The sequence below is a fragment of the Cnephaeus nilssonii genome (genome assembly GCF_951640355.1).
Source record: "Cnephaeus nilssonii genome assembly, chromosome: 16".
NCBI classification, from domain to species: domain Eukaryota; kingdom Metazoa; phylum Chordata; class Mammalia; order Chiroptera; family Vespertilionidae; genus Cnephaeus; species Cnephaeus nilssonii.
Genome location: NC_137087.1, coordinates 14,302,393 through 14,319,079, shown reverse-complemented (window position 1 = coordinate 14,319,079; position 16,687 = coordinate 14,302,393). Strand labels below are relative to the sequence as shown.

The 16,687-nt window shown below is 45.9% G+C and overlaps 2 protein-coding genes across 6 annotated transcripts in view; one reads left to right on the top strand and one right to left on the bottom strand.

The window, feature by feature from the left end:
* Positions 1-603, bottom strand: part of POLR3A (RNA polymerase III subunit A) — a 46,889-nt gene extending 46,286 nt beyond the window's left edge. Inside the window, exon 1 of the mRNA XM_079794320.1 lies at positions 443-603. Within this exon, the coding sequence (XP_079650446.1) occupies positions 443-486 (44 nt within the window). The 5' untranslated portion in view covers positions 487-603. The remainder of the gene's footprint in view (positions 1-442) is intronic.
* Positions 604-3,685: 3,082 nt separating this feature from the next.
* Positions 3,686-16,687, top strand: part of RPS24 (ribosomal protein S24) — a 273,539-nt gene continuing 260,537 nt past the window's right edge. Inside the window, exons 1-6 of one of the 5 annotated variants that reach the window (XM_079793983.1) lie at positions 3,686-3,760; positions 5,210-5,275; positions 5,372-5,581; positions 7,351-7,461; positions 10,731-10,752; positions 11,143-11,243. In XM_079793983.1, the coding sequence (XP_079650109.1) occupies positions 3,758-3,760; positions 5,210-5,275; positions 5,372-5,581; positions 7,351-7,461; positions 10,731-10,733 (393 nt within the window). In that variant the 5' untranslated portion in view covers positions 3,686-3,757 and the 3' untranslated portion in view covers positions 10,734-10,752; positions 11,143-11,243. The other 4 variants (XM_079793980.1, XM_079793982.1, XM_079793979.1 and 1 more) reach the window with 4 other exon arrangements.

Below are 16,687 nucleotides of genomic sequence, written 5' to 3'. Positions count from 1 at the left end.
CCTCCCCTCCGAGACTGCCCACCCCGGGGGCACAGCCCTCTAGCCGACAGGGCTGTCCTCTCGGGCACTGCTGCCTCCCCGTCCTGTGCTCTACAGCAAGACCAGGATCAGTGCCCGCCCAGAGGCTCCCCGCGCTGCAGTGGCGAAAAGTTCTCGGGGATACAGGGTGCACGGCCTGACCTCGGGAGAGCTCGAGCTTCGGCCCACGGTGTGCGCATCGCCCAGGCCCAGCCCGGCCTGCAGCCCCCTCGGTGCAGAGGTGCTCTCCCCGGGTCAGGATCCTCTGACCCACCGGGTTCTGATCTCTGCCCACCCCTTCGGCTGATTGCCAGCCGCCCCTTCCAACGGGCCCTCACCTCAAACCCTTGCAGACCCGGACCCCTGACCGCGGGACCCTCTGCCCCTCCTTGCTCCCCCTTCGGCCAGTCTGGCTCCATCTTACATTTTCTTGGCCACATCCGTCTCCCGGAACTGCTCCTTCACCATGGTGACGGCTGCCGGGGTAGCTCCCCACACTCGGGGAGCTGGATTAGAGAAACGGGGTTCCCGACTCCTCCGGGGAGAGCTTCTAGACCCCACAGACACAACCGGGGCAGCCTCTCGGCCACCGTAAAGCGTCCCACGTGGCCGCTTCCGCTTCCGCTACTCGCAGGCTATCTGTCAAGAGAGGCTTCAGGGAACACCGATGTTTTCAGTTCTATATCCACTGCCATCTTGTGGCACCTCCTTGAAATTGCAGGGAGGCCGGTCCTGTATTTTTTTTTTCTTTTAAACAATATTTTTATTGATTTCAGAGAGGAAGAGAGATGGAAACATCAATGATGACGAGAGAATGATTGCCTGCGTCCTGTACACCCCCCCCCCCCCCCACTGGGGTTTGAGCTCCTACCCCGACAAGGATTCGAACAGTGACCTCCTGAAGTCATAGGTCGATGCTCAACCACTGAGCCGCACCAGTCGCCCCCACTCCTGTATTTTCAAAGTTCCATTTCTGCTTCATTTCTCCAGGTCTGACACAGACGGAGAAACTACAACTCATTGCCTTAGGGTTTTCAGACAACCAGAGAGACAAAAATTGCATAAAATAAAAAATAGTGATTATCAACATTAATAGCATCTTAATTAAAGTCTCAAATAGTTTAAGATCATTGGAGGCTAAAATGAACCCTCCCAGGGAACAAAGGGCACCATCTCGACATCCAACAACAAAAAAATAAACAAGGCAGAAAACACAGCCACACATGCTCCTCCAGTTCACAAAGATATTTTGCAAAATAAAATGATTAAACTCATATTCTTGGTTGCAAAAACAGAAGCTGAAAGTGTCTGTTTAGAGTGAAAAGTGAGCCACGATGAGCCAGGGAAACAAGATGAGGAGAGAATAGCAAGGAAAGATCATTTATGTATTGAAATAAATTGCTTGCTTACAGTGGGTGGCAACCTGTGGGAGGTGATTAATATGACATCTTAGTGCACAAAACTAGCAAGGAAACCACACCGCCACAGGACTCAGTGGTACAGAATCTGAAATTTCTTTACTACTTTGAGAAACTCTTATAAAGTGGATCAACAATCTTTAAATGTTATGAAGGGATGCTATCTAAATTTCAGACTTCATGAATCCTCTATAGTAAAACAATAATGTGGCAGACAAAATGCAAACCAGATGTTCCTAACCTATTTCATCATTTAATCGCTCATTGTATCTTTGAAGTAATGTTGACAATACTATACCAACAAGATTTGACGAATGACTGGAGGTTAAGAGCAAAGGTTCTGGAACCACAGGGCCTCCAAGTTGAGTGACTTGGGGAAAGTTATTTGACCTTATTGTGTCTTAGTTACTTATCCATTTATAAAAAGGCTAGAATAGGTACCTGTAACAGGAGCTCCAATCCCTGGAGGGACACACTGCTCTTTGCTAGTTGAAAAAACCATGAGAGGACCAGGGGGAACAGACATGGCCTTTATTACTTACACAATGAGGAAGACCCCATGGATGCTCTCAGTCAGGGTTGGATAGGGGCTTAACTAGAAGATAGGGAGCACCCTGCGTGCAGGCAGGACAAAGACAGAGTCTGGTGAGGATTTTTAGCTGTCAAGGACAAGGCAAGGCACTGGGGTCTGTGCTGATCAGCTTCTTGTGGTCACTGGCTACACGGACACTGTTCCACTGACTGGGAGGGGGATTGGGCTATATCTTTGATTGACCCCACAGTACCCTAATTTTAGGGTTGGTGGGATGGGTAAGTGGTATAATGAAGGTAAAAGTAATTAGAATGTAACAGGCAATATTCAATGAATATGAACTATTCTTATTATTCTGAAGCATACAGGAAAGCTACCCTCAAAGCCTGCATCCTGGTCTCCTGGTCTACACTAACCTTTGGGAAGTTCTTTCCTAATGCCTCTCTTTAACATCCACACTTAAATTCTTTATCTTTACATGTCTCTTTTCACTTTGAATAACTAAATTTCTGGATCAAGCAAGTACTCATTAAAAGCTCATTTTTTGTAAGAACTAAGATTTGCAGAAAAAGAGTTATTTTATTTTATTTTTAAAATATATTTTTATTGATTTCAGAGAGGAAGGAAGAGGTAGAGAGAGAGATAGAAACATCCATGAAGACAGAGAATCATGAATCGGCTGCCTCCTGCAAGTCCCCCACTGGGGATTGAGCCCACAACCCAGGCATGTGCCCTTGACCGGAATGGAACCTGGGATCTTTCAGTTCCCAGGCCAATGCTCTATCCACTGAGCCAAACCGGCTAGGGCGAGTTATTTATTTTTAATAAGAACATCAACAGGCAGCGGAGAGGGGGAGAGAGAGAGAGAGAGAGAGAGAGAGAGAGGGAGAGAGATGGGGGGGAGAACATCAACAGAGAATCTCACAAAAATGCTAATTAGCAGTAAATCAAAACAGTCAGTTTGAGCACTTGAAATAGCAAAGGTTTTGAGTCAGGGTTTCTGCAGTTTCTTTAGCTGTAAAATAAGGACACTGACATACGATGTCTTCTAGCTTTACCAACTTCTAACTCGGCTGGAGGTAATTTTTTTATTTTTATTTATTTTTCAAACTTTATTTTTCAATTACAGTTGACATGAACTATTATTTTATACTAGAGGACCGATGCACGAAATTCGTGCAAGAGTAGGCCTTCCTTCCCCTGGCTTCATCCAGTTTAATTAGCATACTACCCTTTTATTATTATAGATACTGACTATATTATCTATGCTTTGCATCCCCTATTTTGTAACTACCAATTTATACTTCTTAACCCTTTCACCTCTATCCAGTCTGCCAATCCCTCCCCTTTGGCAACCACCAGCCGCTCTCTGTGTTCATGAGTATGTTTCAAATTGGTTTGTTCGTTAGATTCCACACGTAAGTGAAATAATATGGTATTTATCCTTGGCTGGAGTTCATTTAAACTATAACTTGGTTTACAGAAATTTTAAGTAGGGATAATTCAGATAGTAGAGAATTGAACTGAAATTGAACACGTGCTTACCTAAACCTAGTCAGCGCTGAACTGTTCCATCTCCCTATTGGTTAGTTCAGAATTCTGGGTGTGGCCAAAGATGGATGAGGCGGGGCCTTAGGCACTTTCAATCCGGCATTGGCGTGGTCAGCCTCGCGGTCTGGCCACGCCCCCACGCCGGCGCCGCCGGGGGCCTTCCGTACGCGTTGATATGATTGGCCAAGGAAGAGTGGCTCTCTTTTCCTCCCTGGCTGCTTGAAGCTAGACCTTCATCATGGTGAGTCTCTCGTACCCATGCAGTCATCCGCTGCATATCGGAGCCATCCTTCGTCCCCCGCTCCCCCCGTCTGCGCTACGGCCGCCCGAAGCCCGGTTGCTCTTCCCTGGCGTGTCGGACTGAGGCCTGTTGCCGACGGCCCCGGAGCCGCCGGCCGGGTTTCCAGGCTGCGCTGCCGATCCGGACACGCCGGGCGTCAGAGTCGAGGGCCTGGGGAGGGAAGGAGGGAGCGGCTGCTTCATTTGTTGGCTTCGTAGAGTTCAGAGGATTGGGTGGGGTGGCGCGAAACACTTAGACCCTACAGTCGCAATGTGGGATAGGCGGTTTGTAGGGGACGGCAGCCCCCGGGGAGTTGGGGCGAATGGAACCGCTGTCATGTGTGAGCCGGAATATTGTCAGCCGCTTGGATCCTTTTGTGACGCCTTGGGGATACTGCTGCCTGGGAAGAGAAGCAGCATCCTCAAGTTGTGACTAGTTAAGGCCGTCATTCGAAAGGTTCGGCACCAGTTTTTTTTTTTTTTTAAAGTCCACTCCGCTTTGCGAGCCTTTTCCCCCTGGCCCTTCCTTTCATAATTAGATACTGTTGAAGTGAACTTTGGTGTAGTTTTTCAAACACATTGAAATCTGGCAACTAGACGTTATGGGAAAGCATCCCCCTTCTCCATCATTTTGGTAAAGGTTATTTCAATTTGTAAACATGCTAAATAAATGTCCACACTCCTTGGTAGTCCAGAGAGCTGTTGGGTCATTCAGAAGGGAACCGGCTTTTATGGGCTGTCGAGTTGAAGGGTAGTTTGCATGCATGTGTGTCAGGTTTGTGCAGGACGCTGGTGACTGAAGCACTTGGTGAGTTTTCCTCCAGAGAATGTTCTCAACTGGGGGTGACTTTTGCCTCAGAGGGGACAAAGTCGGGAAACATTTTTGGTTACAACTGGGAAGTGGGGATGCTCTGGGCATCTGGTGATTAGAGGCCAAGGTTGCCACTAAAACATCTTAGAATGCTTAGGACAGCCCCCACAAGGAGGAATTCCTGGGACCTCGGTGTCGGTAATGCAGAGGTTGAGATACATACCATGCTCCAGGTGGTTCCCAAACCACAGGGAAGGAATGCAGGTTCACACGCAGCTGCTGGCTGCCTTTTCTTGGTACTTAGCTTGTGCGTTTGGGTCCTGTGAGCTAGGCGCACCGTGGTAAGTGGGTTAGGAGGAGATGGGAATTTGGGCCTTTTTTCTTTGTGTTGAAGCTTTCCTGTTAGGAGTCCCTGTGGCTCTTGAACACTTTAAATGTGGCTCCTGCAGCTGAGGAATTGCATTTTAAATGTTATTTAATTAACTGTCCACATATGGCGAGTGCCTACTAATTTGGACAGCACGCTTCTAGATCTTGGGAAATCACAACAAGGCCAGGAAAAGGTTGAGTAGTTTTATTAACTAGTGTTAATGTTTTCAGAATGACACGGTAACCATCCGGACCAGGAAGTTCATGACCAACAGACTACTTCAGCGGAAGCAAATGGTAAGGAAGGGGCACATCAAAGTTTGGTTAATTGTTCTCCATTTTTAGAAGATGTGTTACATTATAATAAATACTAAACTTGACATTTCCTTTTAGGTCATTGATGTCCTTCACCCTGGGAAGGCAACAGTACCCAAGACAGAAATTCGGGAAAAACTAGCCAAAATGTATAAGACCACACCTGATGTCATCTTTGTGTTTGGATTCAGAACCCACTTCGGTGGTGGCAAGACCACTGGCTTTGGCATGATTTATGATTCCTTGGATTATGCAAAGAAAAATGAACCCAAACACAGACTTGCAAGAGTAGGTATCTTCCTTTTGTTACAGCTGCTGAAGACATTTTTCAGTAGCGTTGTATTGTGGGTACAGCGAAATAAGCAGGAGCAAGCAGTCGGGGGAAGGACAACATACAGACCTAATGAACTCTTAAGGGGTTAAGAGAAGGTTTGATAAAGGAACAGGGAGAGCATGGGGTTCAGAGGTAGAGTGCAGCATTGCAGGGGATAGCTTTTGAGCTGGGTCTAGAAGGGCAGGTAAAGTACTATCCCTGGAGATAGGAACTGGAAGTGGGGGTGAGTTTGGAAAGATAGGTTGTTACCAAATAAAGTGAGATCCTTTGTACCAAACGTCTGAGTTTGGACTTAACTCCCATAGGTAGCCAGGAGCCAGAGTGGTATTTGGGTAGTAAACTAAACTAGCAAGTGGATTGTTGCGCTTTTTTTTTTTTTAATCCTCACCTGAGGATGTTTATCCATTGATTTTTAGAGAGTGCAAGAGAGAGGGAAAGACAGCGAAATATCAATGTGAGAGAAACACATGGATTGGTTGCCTCCTGCACGCACCCTGACCAGGGCCTGGACCAGGGCCCGGGCAGGGGAGGAGCCTGCAGCCCAGGTACATGCCCTTGACGAATAGAACCTGGGACCCTTTGGTCCACAGGCCAGCGCTCTATCCCCTGAGCCAAACTGGCTAGGGTTGGATTGTTAGTTTTTATTCTTTTATATATTTTTTTATTGATTTCAAAGAGGAAAGGGAGAGAGAAATATCAGTGATGAGAGAGAATCATAGATCGGCTGCCTTCTGCACACCCCCTACTGGGGATCAAGGCTGTAACCTGGGCATGTGCCCTTGACCAGAATCGAACCTGGGACCCTTTGGTCCGCAGGCCAATGCGCTCTATCCACTGAGCCAAACTGGCTAGGGCTGGATTGTTATTTCTTTTTTTTTTTTTTTTAATATATTTTATTGGTTTTTTTTACAGAGAGGAAGGGAAAGGGATAGAGAGTTAGAAACATCGATGAGAGAAACATCGATCAGCTGCCTCCTGCACACCCCCACTGGGGATGTGCCCGCAACCAAGGTACATGCCCTTGACCGGAATCGAACCCGGGACCCTTCAGTCCGCAGGCCGACGCTCAATCCACTGAGCCAAACCGGTTTCAGCGAAGGATTGTTATTTCTTATGGCTATCCTCTTAAGCCCTTTTTCTCCTTGCTATTTAGATAAATGTTCTTAGAGAAGAGCTGTGAGGGAAATTATTGTGGTCTGGTAGATAGATGTTGCACTCTACTGGGTGCTGGGAGCTGTTTAGGTGACATTGAAGCCGAGATCCTTGTAAAGATGGAAGCAGTCTTTTAGGCAGCAGGAACAGTAAGTGCAAAAGTGGGCAGAGTGAAGAGGAGTAGATTATAGCAGTCTCCATGGAGGGTGGGTGGAACTCATGGAAAAGGCTCCTTTGTCATATGGGAATAATAAATCTGGAGATGAAATGGAAGAGACTGAAGAGAAGGCAAACGTGGGGGCGCTTTGTTAGCTGTAGGTTCAAGGCTGGACAATAATAGCCGAGTCCCCTGAACTTACCATGTGGGAGTGTTGAGTGGACATTTGTTTCCTGTGTTATTTGTACTCATTGTTTCTTAATTTAAGACCCTTTCTGTTGAAGTATTAAATGCACTTGAAAAGTTTGATTTGGGAAGCAGCATTTCTTGAGCTCCAGCCTGGTCCGTTTTCCTACCAGATTAGTGGGTAATGATGTTTTGCAAATAACCTATATACATTCCTTTTTCCTTTAGCATGGCCTATATGAGAAGAAGAAGACCTCAAGAAAACAGAGAAAGGAACGCAAGAACAGGATGAAGAAAGTCAGGGGGACTGCAAAGGCCAATGTTGGTGCTGGCAAAAAGGTATAGTGCATCAAGGAAAATACAGAGGTGTCAACTGCAGGTCTTTAGTTTCTAGAAAAAGGGTTTTTTTTCCCTTTAATAACTTTTCTTAATGTTTCTTCCCTCCCACTTCTTCTGGATTACAGAAGGTAATGTTTTGAGAAGCTATATAATGTAGTATCTTAACACCACGTCAGTAGAGTAGCTTCTCCCACAGTAGCTTCGCCACAGCTCACAGATTATTAGCACAACACGGGGCCACATCGGTTCAGTGATCACCCTGGTGGGCGCCTTGCAAGCCCAATCCCGAGTTTTCATTTTACTAATTGGCACAGGCTCACCAGGATGCAGATCTAGTTTCCTGAGATTGCACTTACTTTAAAATGGACAACTGGGTTTAAGAGGCAGTTGAATCAATGTGGTCCGTGTTTTCCTGGCATGCTGGAGAGGCAGCTGAAATCTGAATGGTTTACCTCTCCAGTTAGCCAAGACTTAAGTGATTTTAATGATGAGCAGCTTTTTACCAGCTTTGCCTAGCTAATTCTAAATAGTTGAATTAAGGTGTTGGGTTGTTAAGTTAACAAATAATCAAGTGTTCTGTGAACTTTTTTTTTTTGCCTTTTCCGTCTTGGATTTCTTGTTCATCAGAAATGAAGTGTCTGGCAGGTACAGAGATTCTGAGCACGGTGTGGGATGCATCACCTTCACTGAGTTTGCTTTGATGCTTTGCATGTTGGCTTTTGAACAACAGTTTCACAGTATGGTTTATGAAAACACCACTAGAGGCCCGATGCACGAAATTCGTGCAAGAGTAGTCCTTCCTTCCCCCGGTTGCTGGCACCGGCTTCCCTCTGGCACCCGGGACCTGGGCTTCCTTCCCAGCCCTGGCTTCGTTCGGAAGGACGTCTGGTCTAATTAGCATATTACGCTTTTATTATTATAGATTGCTATGCTTTAAGATAGTGTACTGTGAACAAAGGAGGAAAGGTTTTAATCACGCTTATTTTGGAAATTCAAAAATGCATGTTAATGGTGTGAAGTGGAGGAAGGTGGATATCCTACTTAGTAGGCTCCCTTTAACTTCACTTGGAAAGCTGTGTCTCCGAAAGTTACATACTCAGGAAATGGCTTCACTTAACACAAGGCTTGGGAAGGGTCCTCTCCACTTATGAGCAGTCTTTTCCTTGGGGACTTTGGAGACTGGCCCATTCTCTGCAGCTCTGGTAATAAACTGGCCCAGGAAACTTGGCAAAGCCTCTGTCCTGGGGTCATCCACTCAAAGCTGCCTTTTATCATGCCATTGTTTTTTACTCCCAACTTTTCATCTGATATAAATTCTATATTTATTGAATTTTAGACAGAGAGGATGGGGGGGATGAGAGAGAAAGAAACATTGATTTGTTGTTCCACTTATTTATGCATTCATTGGTTGATTCTTGTATGTGCCCTGACCAGGAATCAAACCCAAAACCTTGGTGTATTAGGATGACACTCTAGCCAACTGAGCTACCTGGGCAGAGCTGATATATATTAAAAAAAATATATTTTTATAGATTTCAGAGAGGGAGAGGTAGAGAGAGACAGAAGCATTAATGATGAGAGAGTCATTGATCAGCTGCCTCTTGCATGCCCCACAGTGGGGATTGAGCCTGCAACCGGGGCATGTGCCCTGACCAGAAATTGAATCATGACCTCCTGGTTCATAGGTCAGTGCTCAATCACTGAGCCACGCCAGCTGGGCGTATATGTATTTTTAATTAAAAATGTCTCAATATAATTGTATATTCACATTAAAACCTTTGATGAATATGCTTTTCCTACACATACTTAGTCAGAATGGTCCAGTACCCAATTTTTTAAAACACATTTTGCATATTTGAGCAGTGTAAACCACTTGTAACGTGGCTGAGCCTGGGCTGGGAGTAGTAGGATTCTGAAACGGGTGGTCACTGCCCCTGTGTGCTATGACTTCCCCTTCTCTCCCCCCTAGACCAGGCATTAAACGGGTTCTGCCTGCACAGAACTCCGATCACACTGACTTCCCAGTGCCATGGTTAACATTGACAAACTGCCAGAGGAGCTACTTGCCACTTAGAGCCACTCTTTTACCTGTTGACAGAATTTCTGGAGATTGCAGAAAAGAATCAGTCAGTATATTTGTCTTCTGATCTAGATCTGAAGGATGATTAACACATTCTTTTTTCTTCATTTAGCCTGAGTCTCATGTGTTAGTGCTCAGTGGTGACAGGTATAGAGGGGGTACCTGTGGGGACCTGAGCCATCACTGTTACTACTTCAAGTAGTACTGGTACATTTCACTAGCACTGCTCTGAAAAGCCACCTGGAAAATGAATGCATAAATGAGCATGTGCATTTTATTTTTACTTATTGGTGAAAGGGAGAGAGAAGAAAACATTGATTTGTTGACCCATTTATCTTTGCATTCAATAGTTGCTGCTTGTATGTGTCCTGACCGGGGATCTGACCCCCAACCTTGGTGTATCCGGATGATGCTCAGTCAACTGAGTTACCCGCAAGGGCGAGCGAGAACATACATTTTTTGACTAAAAAGAAAAAGTCAGGCATATTAGTGTTCCTATTATTTTAGTTTTTGTTTAGGTATTGGAATTGGTATTTGCTTTTTACCTTTTGAGTGCAATGAGTTATTTTAAATTAAGGAATAAATAATCTCATGTTTGAAGAACAGTTGAAGCATTTTTACCTTGGCTAAGTTCTGCCTCTTAATACTAATTTGCATTACTTTTGCTGTGGATGGTGGCTTTTAAAGTATTGAGCTGAGGCAAGTTTTAAAATACTTGCTTGATCATTTAGAGCTCTCCCATTATGGTTCAATTAGACTTTAGTTTGGGATGATTACCAAGTCTGTCGATTGTGCTAGTGTATGTGTGCCCAGCGCCATGTTGCTGGGCAGAGCAGAGGGCCCGAGGCTTGGGTATGCCTACTTCCATCTATAAGAAGGCAGTGGCAGCCTGGGTTGGGATTATCGTTATACTGATCTCTTCATTGTGAAGTCATTATGCCACCTTGTTTGCATAAGAGCCTGAGTAATCAGGCAAGGGATTCTCAAAAATTGGGAGTAATAAAATCAGTGAGTGTGTCTAAGGAGTGTTCTATATACATTCTGCAAAGAGCAGAATGATCATCTTCAAGGTATCTATCTGATTGCATGCACTTAAATGCAGATTATTTTGGAGTTTAAAAAGGGGCTATTAATGAATGTCTCTTCCCCCTCTTCCCTTTTCCTTCTCCCTTCCCTGCCACTGATTCAGTGAGCTGGAGATTGAACAACAGGTATATATAATTCAAGCTTTTCATTTAGAGCACTAGACTTCATTTACTGACACAGTAATTTAAAAGTAGAGCATGCAAAGTAGATGTAGAAGTAGATTTATAAATGTGCTCAAGAGTTGTGTTTTAAATACTAATAGTGACATGGCTTTGTTTTTAAAATTTAGTAATATTTAACTCATTGTTTGTTTCCTAACTTGAATGTTTTATTTCTTGATGCTTATGTTGTGTTGTGATCATACAAACCTAACGTGATTCTAGGTTACTAATAATTGTTCTGCATGAATGTCATTAATTTTGGAGTTTGTTGATGACTTTGAACTTGAGTTTTTAAAGTTCCGTTCAGCAGTTGCTAACTAGTTGCTAACTAAATTTTTTTCCTTTGATTCACAGAAGGAGTAAAGATTCTTCGGTGACTTTATCTCTGATGGTTGTGCAGATTTTTCGTTGTGCAGATTTTTCGTGAGAGAATTAATAAACTAAACTTTCATGTGTCTGGTTGTTTGGTGTTTACTGGGAGTGTAACTAGTCTTCTGTTTAGCGGGCTTAAGATTGCAGACCAAGTTCACATGTTCCATTAATCTAATTCACTGAAAACTTGATATGATGGGGTGGTGTTTATCCTTCCATTTAACAGCACGAAGACATCAGGTTAGAGATTGGGCAACATGGGAGCATGCAGGGCCAGTACGTAGTGCTCATTTTACTATTTGCCATCAGTGTAGTTGGTGTGTTTCTGAAAGAGACACCTAAAATCTGATTCCTTGTTCTTTCTAGAATCCTGCTTAGTTCTTGTTACTGAAAAGATTATTTGCTGGCCTCAATGAAAATTAAAATTATTAGGTCACATTTTTATTTATCCTGACTAGGATCTATGAAAATTGTTACCTGTGTGTTGTAGGTTCATGCTTATGGGATAAGTGAGTGGTTTATTATGAGTGGGGAATTTTTGCTTTGTTAATCCATCCGAGGCTATTTTTTCCATTGGTTTTTAGTCGGGGTCGGTGGGGAGGGGAGGAAGGGGAGACAGAAACATCAGTGTAAGAGACCCATTGATTGGTTACCTCCAGCATGCACCTGGATCAGGACCCTGGGGATCAGAACAGAAACCCTTTGGTGCACGAGCACTCTAACCACTGACCCACACCAGCCAGGGCTGTAGAGCTTTGTTATTGGGATGTGCTCAGGGAGAGCAGTTAGTAGCCATAGCCTCTTTGGAGAAGGGAATTGTGATTAGCTATGGCTGGGCTGGGATGTGAAAGTCACAAATTGGCTGTCCTGATCTGTAAGCGTTTTTGAACATGCAGAGCATTTTGACAGATTTTACATAAATATCCAGATTCCTAGCCTCTTGAAATATCTGGAAGTATCAGCTGGCCCTGCCTGCCTGGGGCAGTTGGTAGGGTTTATAGGTGGGCTACAAGCCTCAGGACAGGTGTTTGCTCTTCTGTTCACATGGCCACTATTGCAGCTAGCTTGCACCCTCGTCTGCTGGGGGTCTTGTGTTCCCTCTGCATGCTCCCACCTTGTCCGGCTGAGGGGGCAAGTCACTTGGTCCCCTGATTGGGTTTAAATTGGGGCTCCCAAGGGTACTTGCTCTGCTGACCTGACTCAAGAGGTTGTTGTGATGCGCAAATGATGATGCATCTTTGAAACAAGTGCTAAGCAAGTGTGACTGGAAGCAGGGACTTGCAGAAATTTTTTAAATTGTGGGCAAGTGTGTTACTGAACTTCAGGGTTCTTGGAGATGCAGCACTTCCTTGGCCCCTACAGTAATCAAACTGTCAACAGGCTTTGAAAGCCTCCATAAAAATGCAAGGTTGCTTTTACTAAAAGGGAGAGCACATCTCCCCCCCCCTCCCCACCCCCCTCAAGCTTGCTACTATGGTGGTGGTGGTGGTGTGGGTGGTCTGAGGCTTTGGGAGAGGTAGCAGGAGTCATTGGAGGATGGCGAGAAGAGAAGCTAGGGGTGGTTCTGAAGAAGGCTGAAGAGTCCAGTGAAGAGTGGGGTGCTTTATAGCTTGCCTTAGAACTACACCCCTGAATTCCTTTTGTAGCTGCACGCGCCAGATTATCAGGCAGCTTTTAACACTCAGCTCTTTCTTGAAAGCTGATTATTTTGGGCTCTCCTTAAAAGCAACATCTCCCCCCCCCAGCCCCACCCCTGCCTCTTGATAGCTCTCCTTTCGTCTCCCCCTGTCCGGAATCCAACTCACCATGAATTCCTTACAACTTGAGCTCCTAAAGTTAAAATCCACACCATTCTGCACCAGCACACACCACCTCTCCTGAGTAACCTCAGTTCCCTGGCCACCCTCTGCACTCCTGTTCTCTTTTCAGTCCTTCTGCAGAGAAGGATCTTTCCACAACTCGGGTGTTTTCATGTTAAAACTTCTCTGTGATGTCACAGTACTCTTAGAATAATGACCAAAACCTTACCATGGTTCAGGAAGATTCTGTTTTCCAAAAATCTGTTGCTTCCTGCAATCAACCCCTGCCTCCAAGCAAAGTTGTAATGGAAAGGTGGGGAAGGGGGTGGGGGTGGGGGAGTTGGGCTTCAGGGGCAGCGCGGGAGGATATATGTGTGGTGTCACCACGAGGCGGCTGGGAACAGGATAGCAGGATGACAGCAGCAGCAACCAGTCCTGTGAGGTTTGCAGCATTGTCCCCTGGCAGGGCCCATCCTAAGAGCCACACTTGAGGGCTTGGGAAAAGTAACATCTTAAAAACAACATACTCTTGGAGTCGAGGCAGCTGCTGTTAACTATAAACTACCTCCTTTAATCTGCACAATAACTCTCGGAGGTCTTAACCATACCTGTGTTGGAGAGGGTTTTGAGCCCCACCAATTTAGTGATGGAGCTGGGATTGGACCGCAATTGTATGACCCCAGAGTCTTTGTTGAGCATTTATTCATTCACTCAAATATTGAGTAGCTGTTTTCTGCAGGACATACAATGTTATATAAAACTCATGATTTATATGCCTACTATGCTCAGCAAGGTGTCTGTTGCCAGGCGATCATTGAACAAGTTGTTAGATGGCCGACTGAATTCCCCATTTATTACTGAGCTGTGTGCTAGTCCTTGTCCTGGGAGATGGATGAAGAAGCAGTCCCTTCCCTCAAAGCTCACAGTGGGTTTAGCAACTTGAAACAGTCTTAAGGCCTGGCTTCTGCTCCTTACCAGGAAGCACCAGACAGTGCGTAATTGTGATAAATTATGTCATAGGGATCCAGAGGCGAGAGGATCAGTGCAGGGGGGCTGGGTATTGGCTGGCTTCTGAGAGAGCAACAAGTGGGCAAGACACGTGATCTGATCTGGACACAGGAGCAGGGGTCTCACTTGGCGCCATGAAAGGTGGGAAGGATCATGGGCTGGGAAGAGCAGGCAGCTATGGTGTGAGGCAATACCAGTCGTTCTGCTGAGGGAAGAGGGGACCGGATTGGGGAGGGTGGGAGCTGAGCGCAGGTAGGCATTTTCTTATCAGTGAGCCGGAAGGCCCTGCAGTGACTGGTGGCTTCCAGCAGTTTGCACAATGCATCTCTGGTAGGAGAAATTCCATTTCAAAAATAGACTTCAGGTTGGCTGCCAGAGTACAGAGACATCCCACTTTGACTCGTTTGTGCTGACAAAGCAGAGGCTTTCCTGAGTTCTAGAGCTCTAGTGTGGGTCTAGGGAGCGAGCAGACTCCCACACTTTCATTTGACCTTGCACGTCCACTCACCCTTAAACGTCTGTAGGCCAGACGTTGCAGCAGTGAGACCCCCAGAAAAACAAACTGTCCATGGTCTGGTTGGGCATTAGGGTACAAGCGAGGTTCTGGTGGGAAATGAGACATGAGAGCTCATCAGGGAAGTGGTCAGGGGGGACCTGTATGCCTAAGATTTCTCTTCAATACTGTGGTTGAAGGAATCTGCTGGAGAATTAGATGTTCAGCAATGGATTGAGTGTCCTTGGCACATGCAGAATTCCTTGGCATGGGAGATAATTGAGCTGTTGGGCTGCTCACCATGTATGTAGGAGAGGGGATTTGCGCAGGAGGTTAGAGATAGCTGAGATGGCATCCATGCAGTTTAGCTTGGGAAAAGGCTTGACTGGCATCTAGAGACCTACTTTCTGATTCTTACCCCTCCTCCAGCCAGTTGGGGTCATGGAATGGCAAGGGATTCCCCTTTTCTGGGCCTCCATTTCCCTGTCTAGGTGAGGTACAAGGGCTAGAGAAGTGGTTCCCAAGCCTGGCATGTAGAGGCTTGTTCAAAATACAAATGCCCAAGGCCCCTGGTCCCAGGAACCCAAGCATCTGAAGTTGAACAACTTCCAGATTGGTGTGCTGATCAGCTAGGTTAGGGAAACTGAACGGAAGAGTCTGAAGTCCCTTCTGCCTATGAGAATTGTGTGTCTTTAAGTAGGAGACCTGGTCTCTGGCCACAAGAAGCTGGCAAATAACCAGTGATAGTACTATTACTTCTGCTAATAAAATAGTGATGACAGCAGAATAGTTTTCTAGGTGCCAGGTACATAGTAAGCCTATTGTGCAAACTATCTTATCTACCTTTTATAACTACTCTATGAGGGAGGTACTATTATCCTTATTTTATTTATTTACTAGAGGCCCAATGCACGAAATTTGTGCATGGGTAGGGTCCCTAGGCCTGGCTGGCGATCAGGGCTGATCTGTGGGGCGACTGGCAGGGTGATTGAGGGGCCCCCCACTGGCACCTGCCTTGGCCAGCCTGGGGCCTGAGGGTTAGGGGCAGCTCCTGCATTAAGTATCTGCCCCCTGGTGGTCAGTGCGCATCATACAACTGGTTGTTCTACCAGTTGTTCTGCCGTTTGGTCGATTTGCATATTAGGCTTTTATTATATAGGATTAAAAATTTCTATTTATTTTTTAAATATATTTTTTATTGATTTCAGAGAGGAAGGGAGAGGGAAAGAGAGATAGAAACATCCATGTGAGAGAAAATCATTCATGGCTATCTCCTGCACACCGCCTACTGGGGATCAAGCCTGCAACCCGGGCATGAATCCTTGACTGGAATCAAACTGGGCCTCTTCAGTCTGCAGGCAGATGCTCTATCCACTGAACAAAACCAGCTAGGGCTCTTATCCCCATTTTATAGACAGAGATTGAGGCACTTGGTCAAAATGACAGAGCTTTGACATTCTGTGACACATCTCTGGATACTCCTGGAACTTCTAAGGAGCTGTATTGAGTCTTGATGATTGCAGAGAGATTAGTAGGGCAGTGCTTCTCCCAAAGGGGTCCTGAACAGTCAGCATCAGCAACTGGGAATATTTAGAAATGCAGGTTCTCAGGCCCACCCCAGAACTAATCAGAAACTGAGGGTGGGGCCCAGCAGCCTGCATTTTAACGAGTTCTCCAGGTGATTCTGATGTGGGCTGAAGTTTGAGAAACACTGAGCTAGGGGGGTCGAGGGGAAGACATTCCAGGAGGGGCAGTTGTAGGGACTAGAAGGGTAGTGCTATACCTTCCCTTTGGTGGAATAAAGAGGTCTGATAAACCACACGGACTCCCACGAGGGGGCGCTGTGGGCACAGGCTTGGATGCTGCCTGCTTTGTTGTCAGGGCTGTACCCTTGCGGAAGCATGAAAAAAGCCTGGTGCCACATCAACTGGAGAGGTCACTTTCTTCTTAGAGAAGGTCTAATGGGGGTGGTAATCTTGTTTATAGGATTCAGCCTTCACAGGGAAGCTGAATCTGCAGGGCTTTCTGCTGTTCACATGTGCGTGGCGATGCCCACCCATCCGTGCTGCAGTGTCTCTGCAGAGCCTGCGCACACGGCATTCTCTTGTAGCTAGCTGCCTAGCCACAGGCTTGCAGTTTCTTGGGGAGGAAGAAGGCTGGAACCCCAGAGGCCAGCCCTGGTTCAGCGTTCTCCCTGCATGGCGGTGCCTCTGTCCTGTTCTTGGAC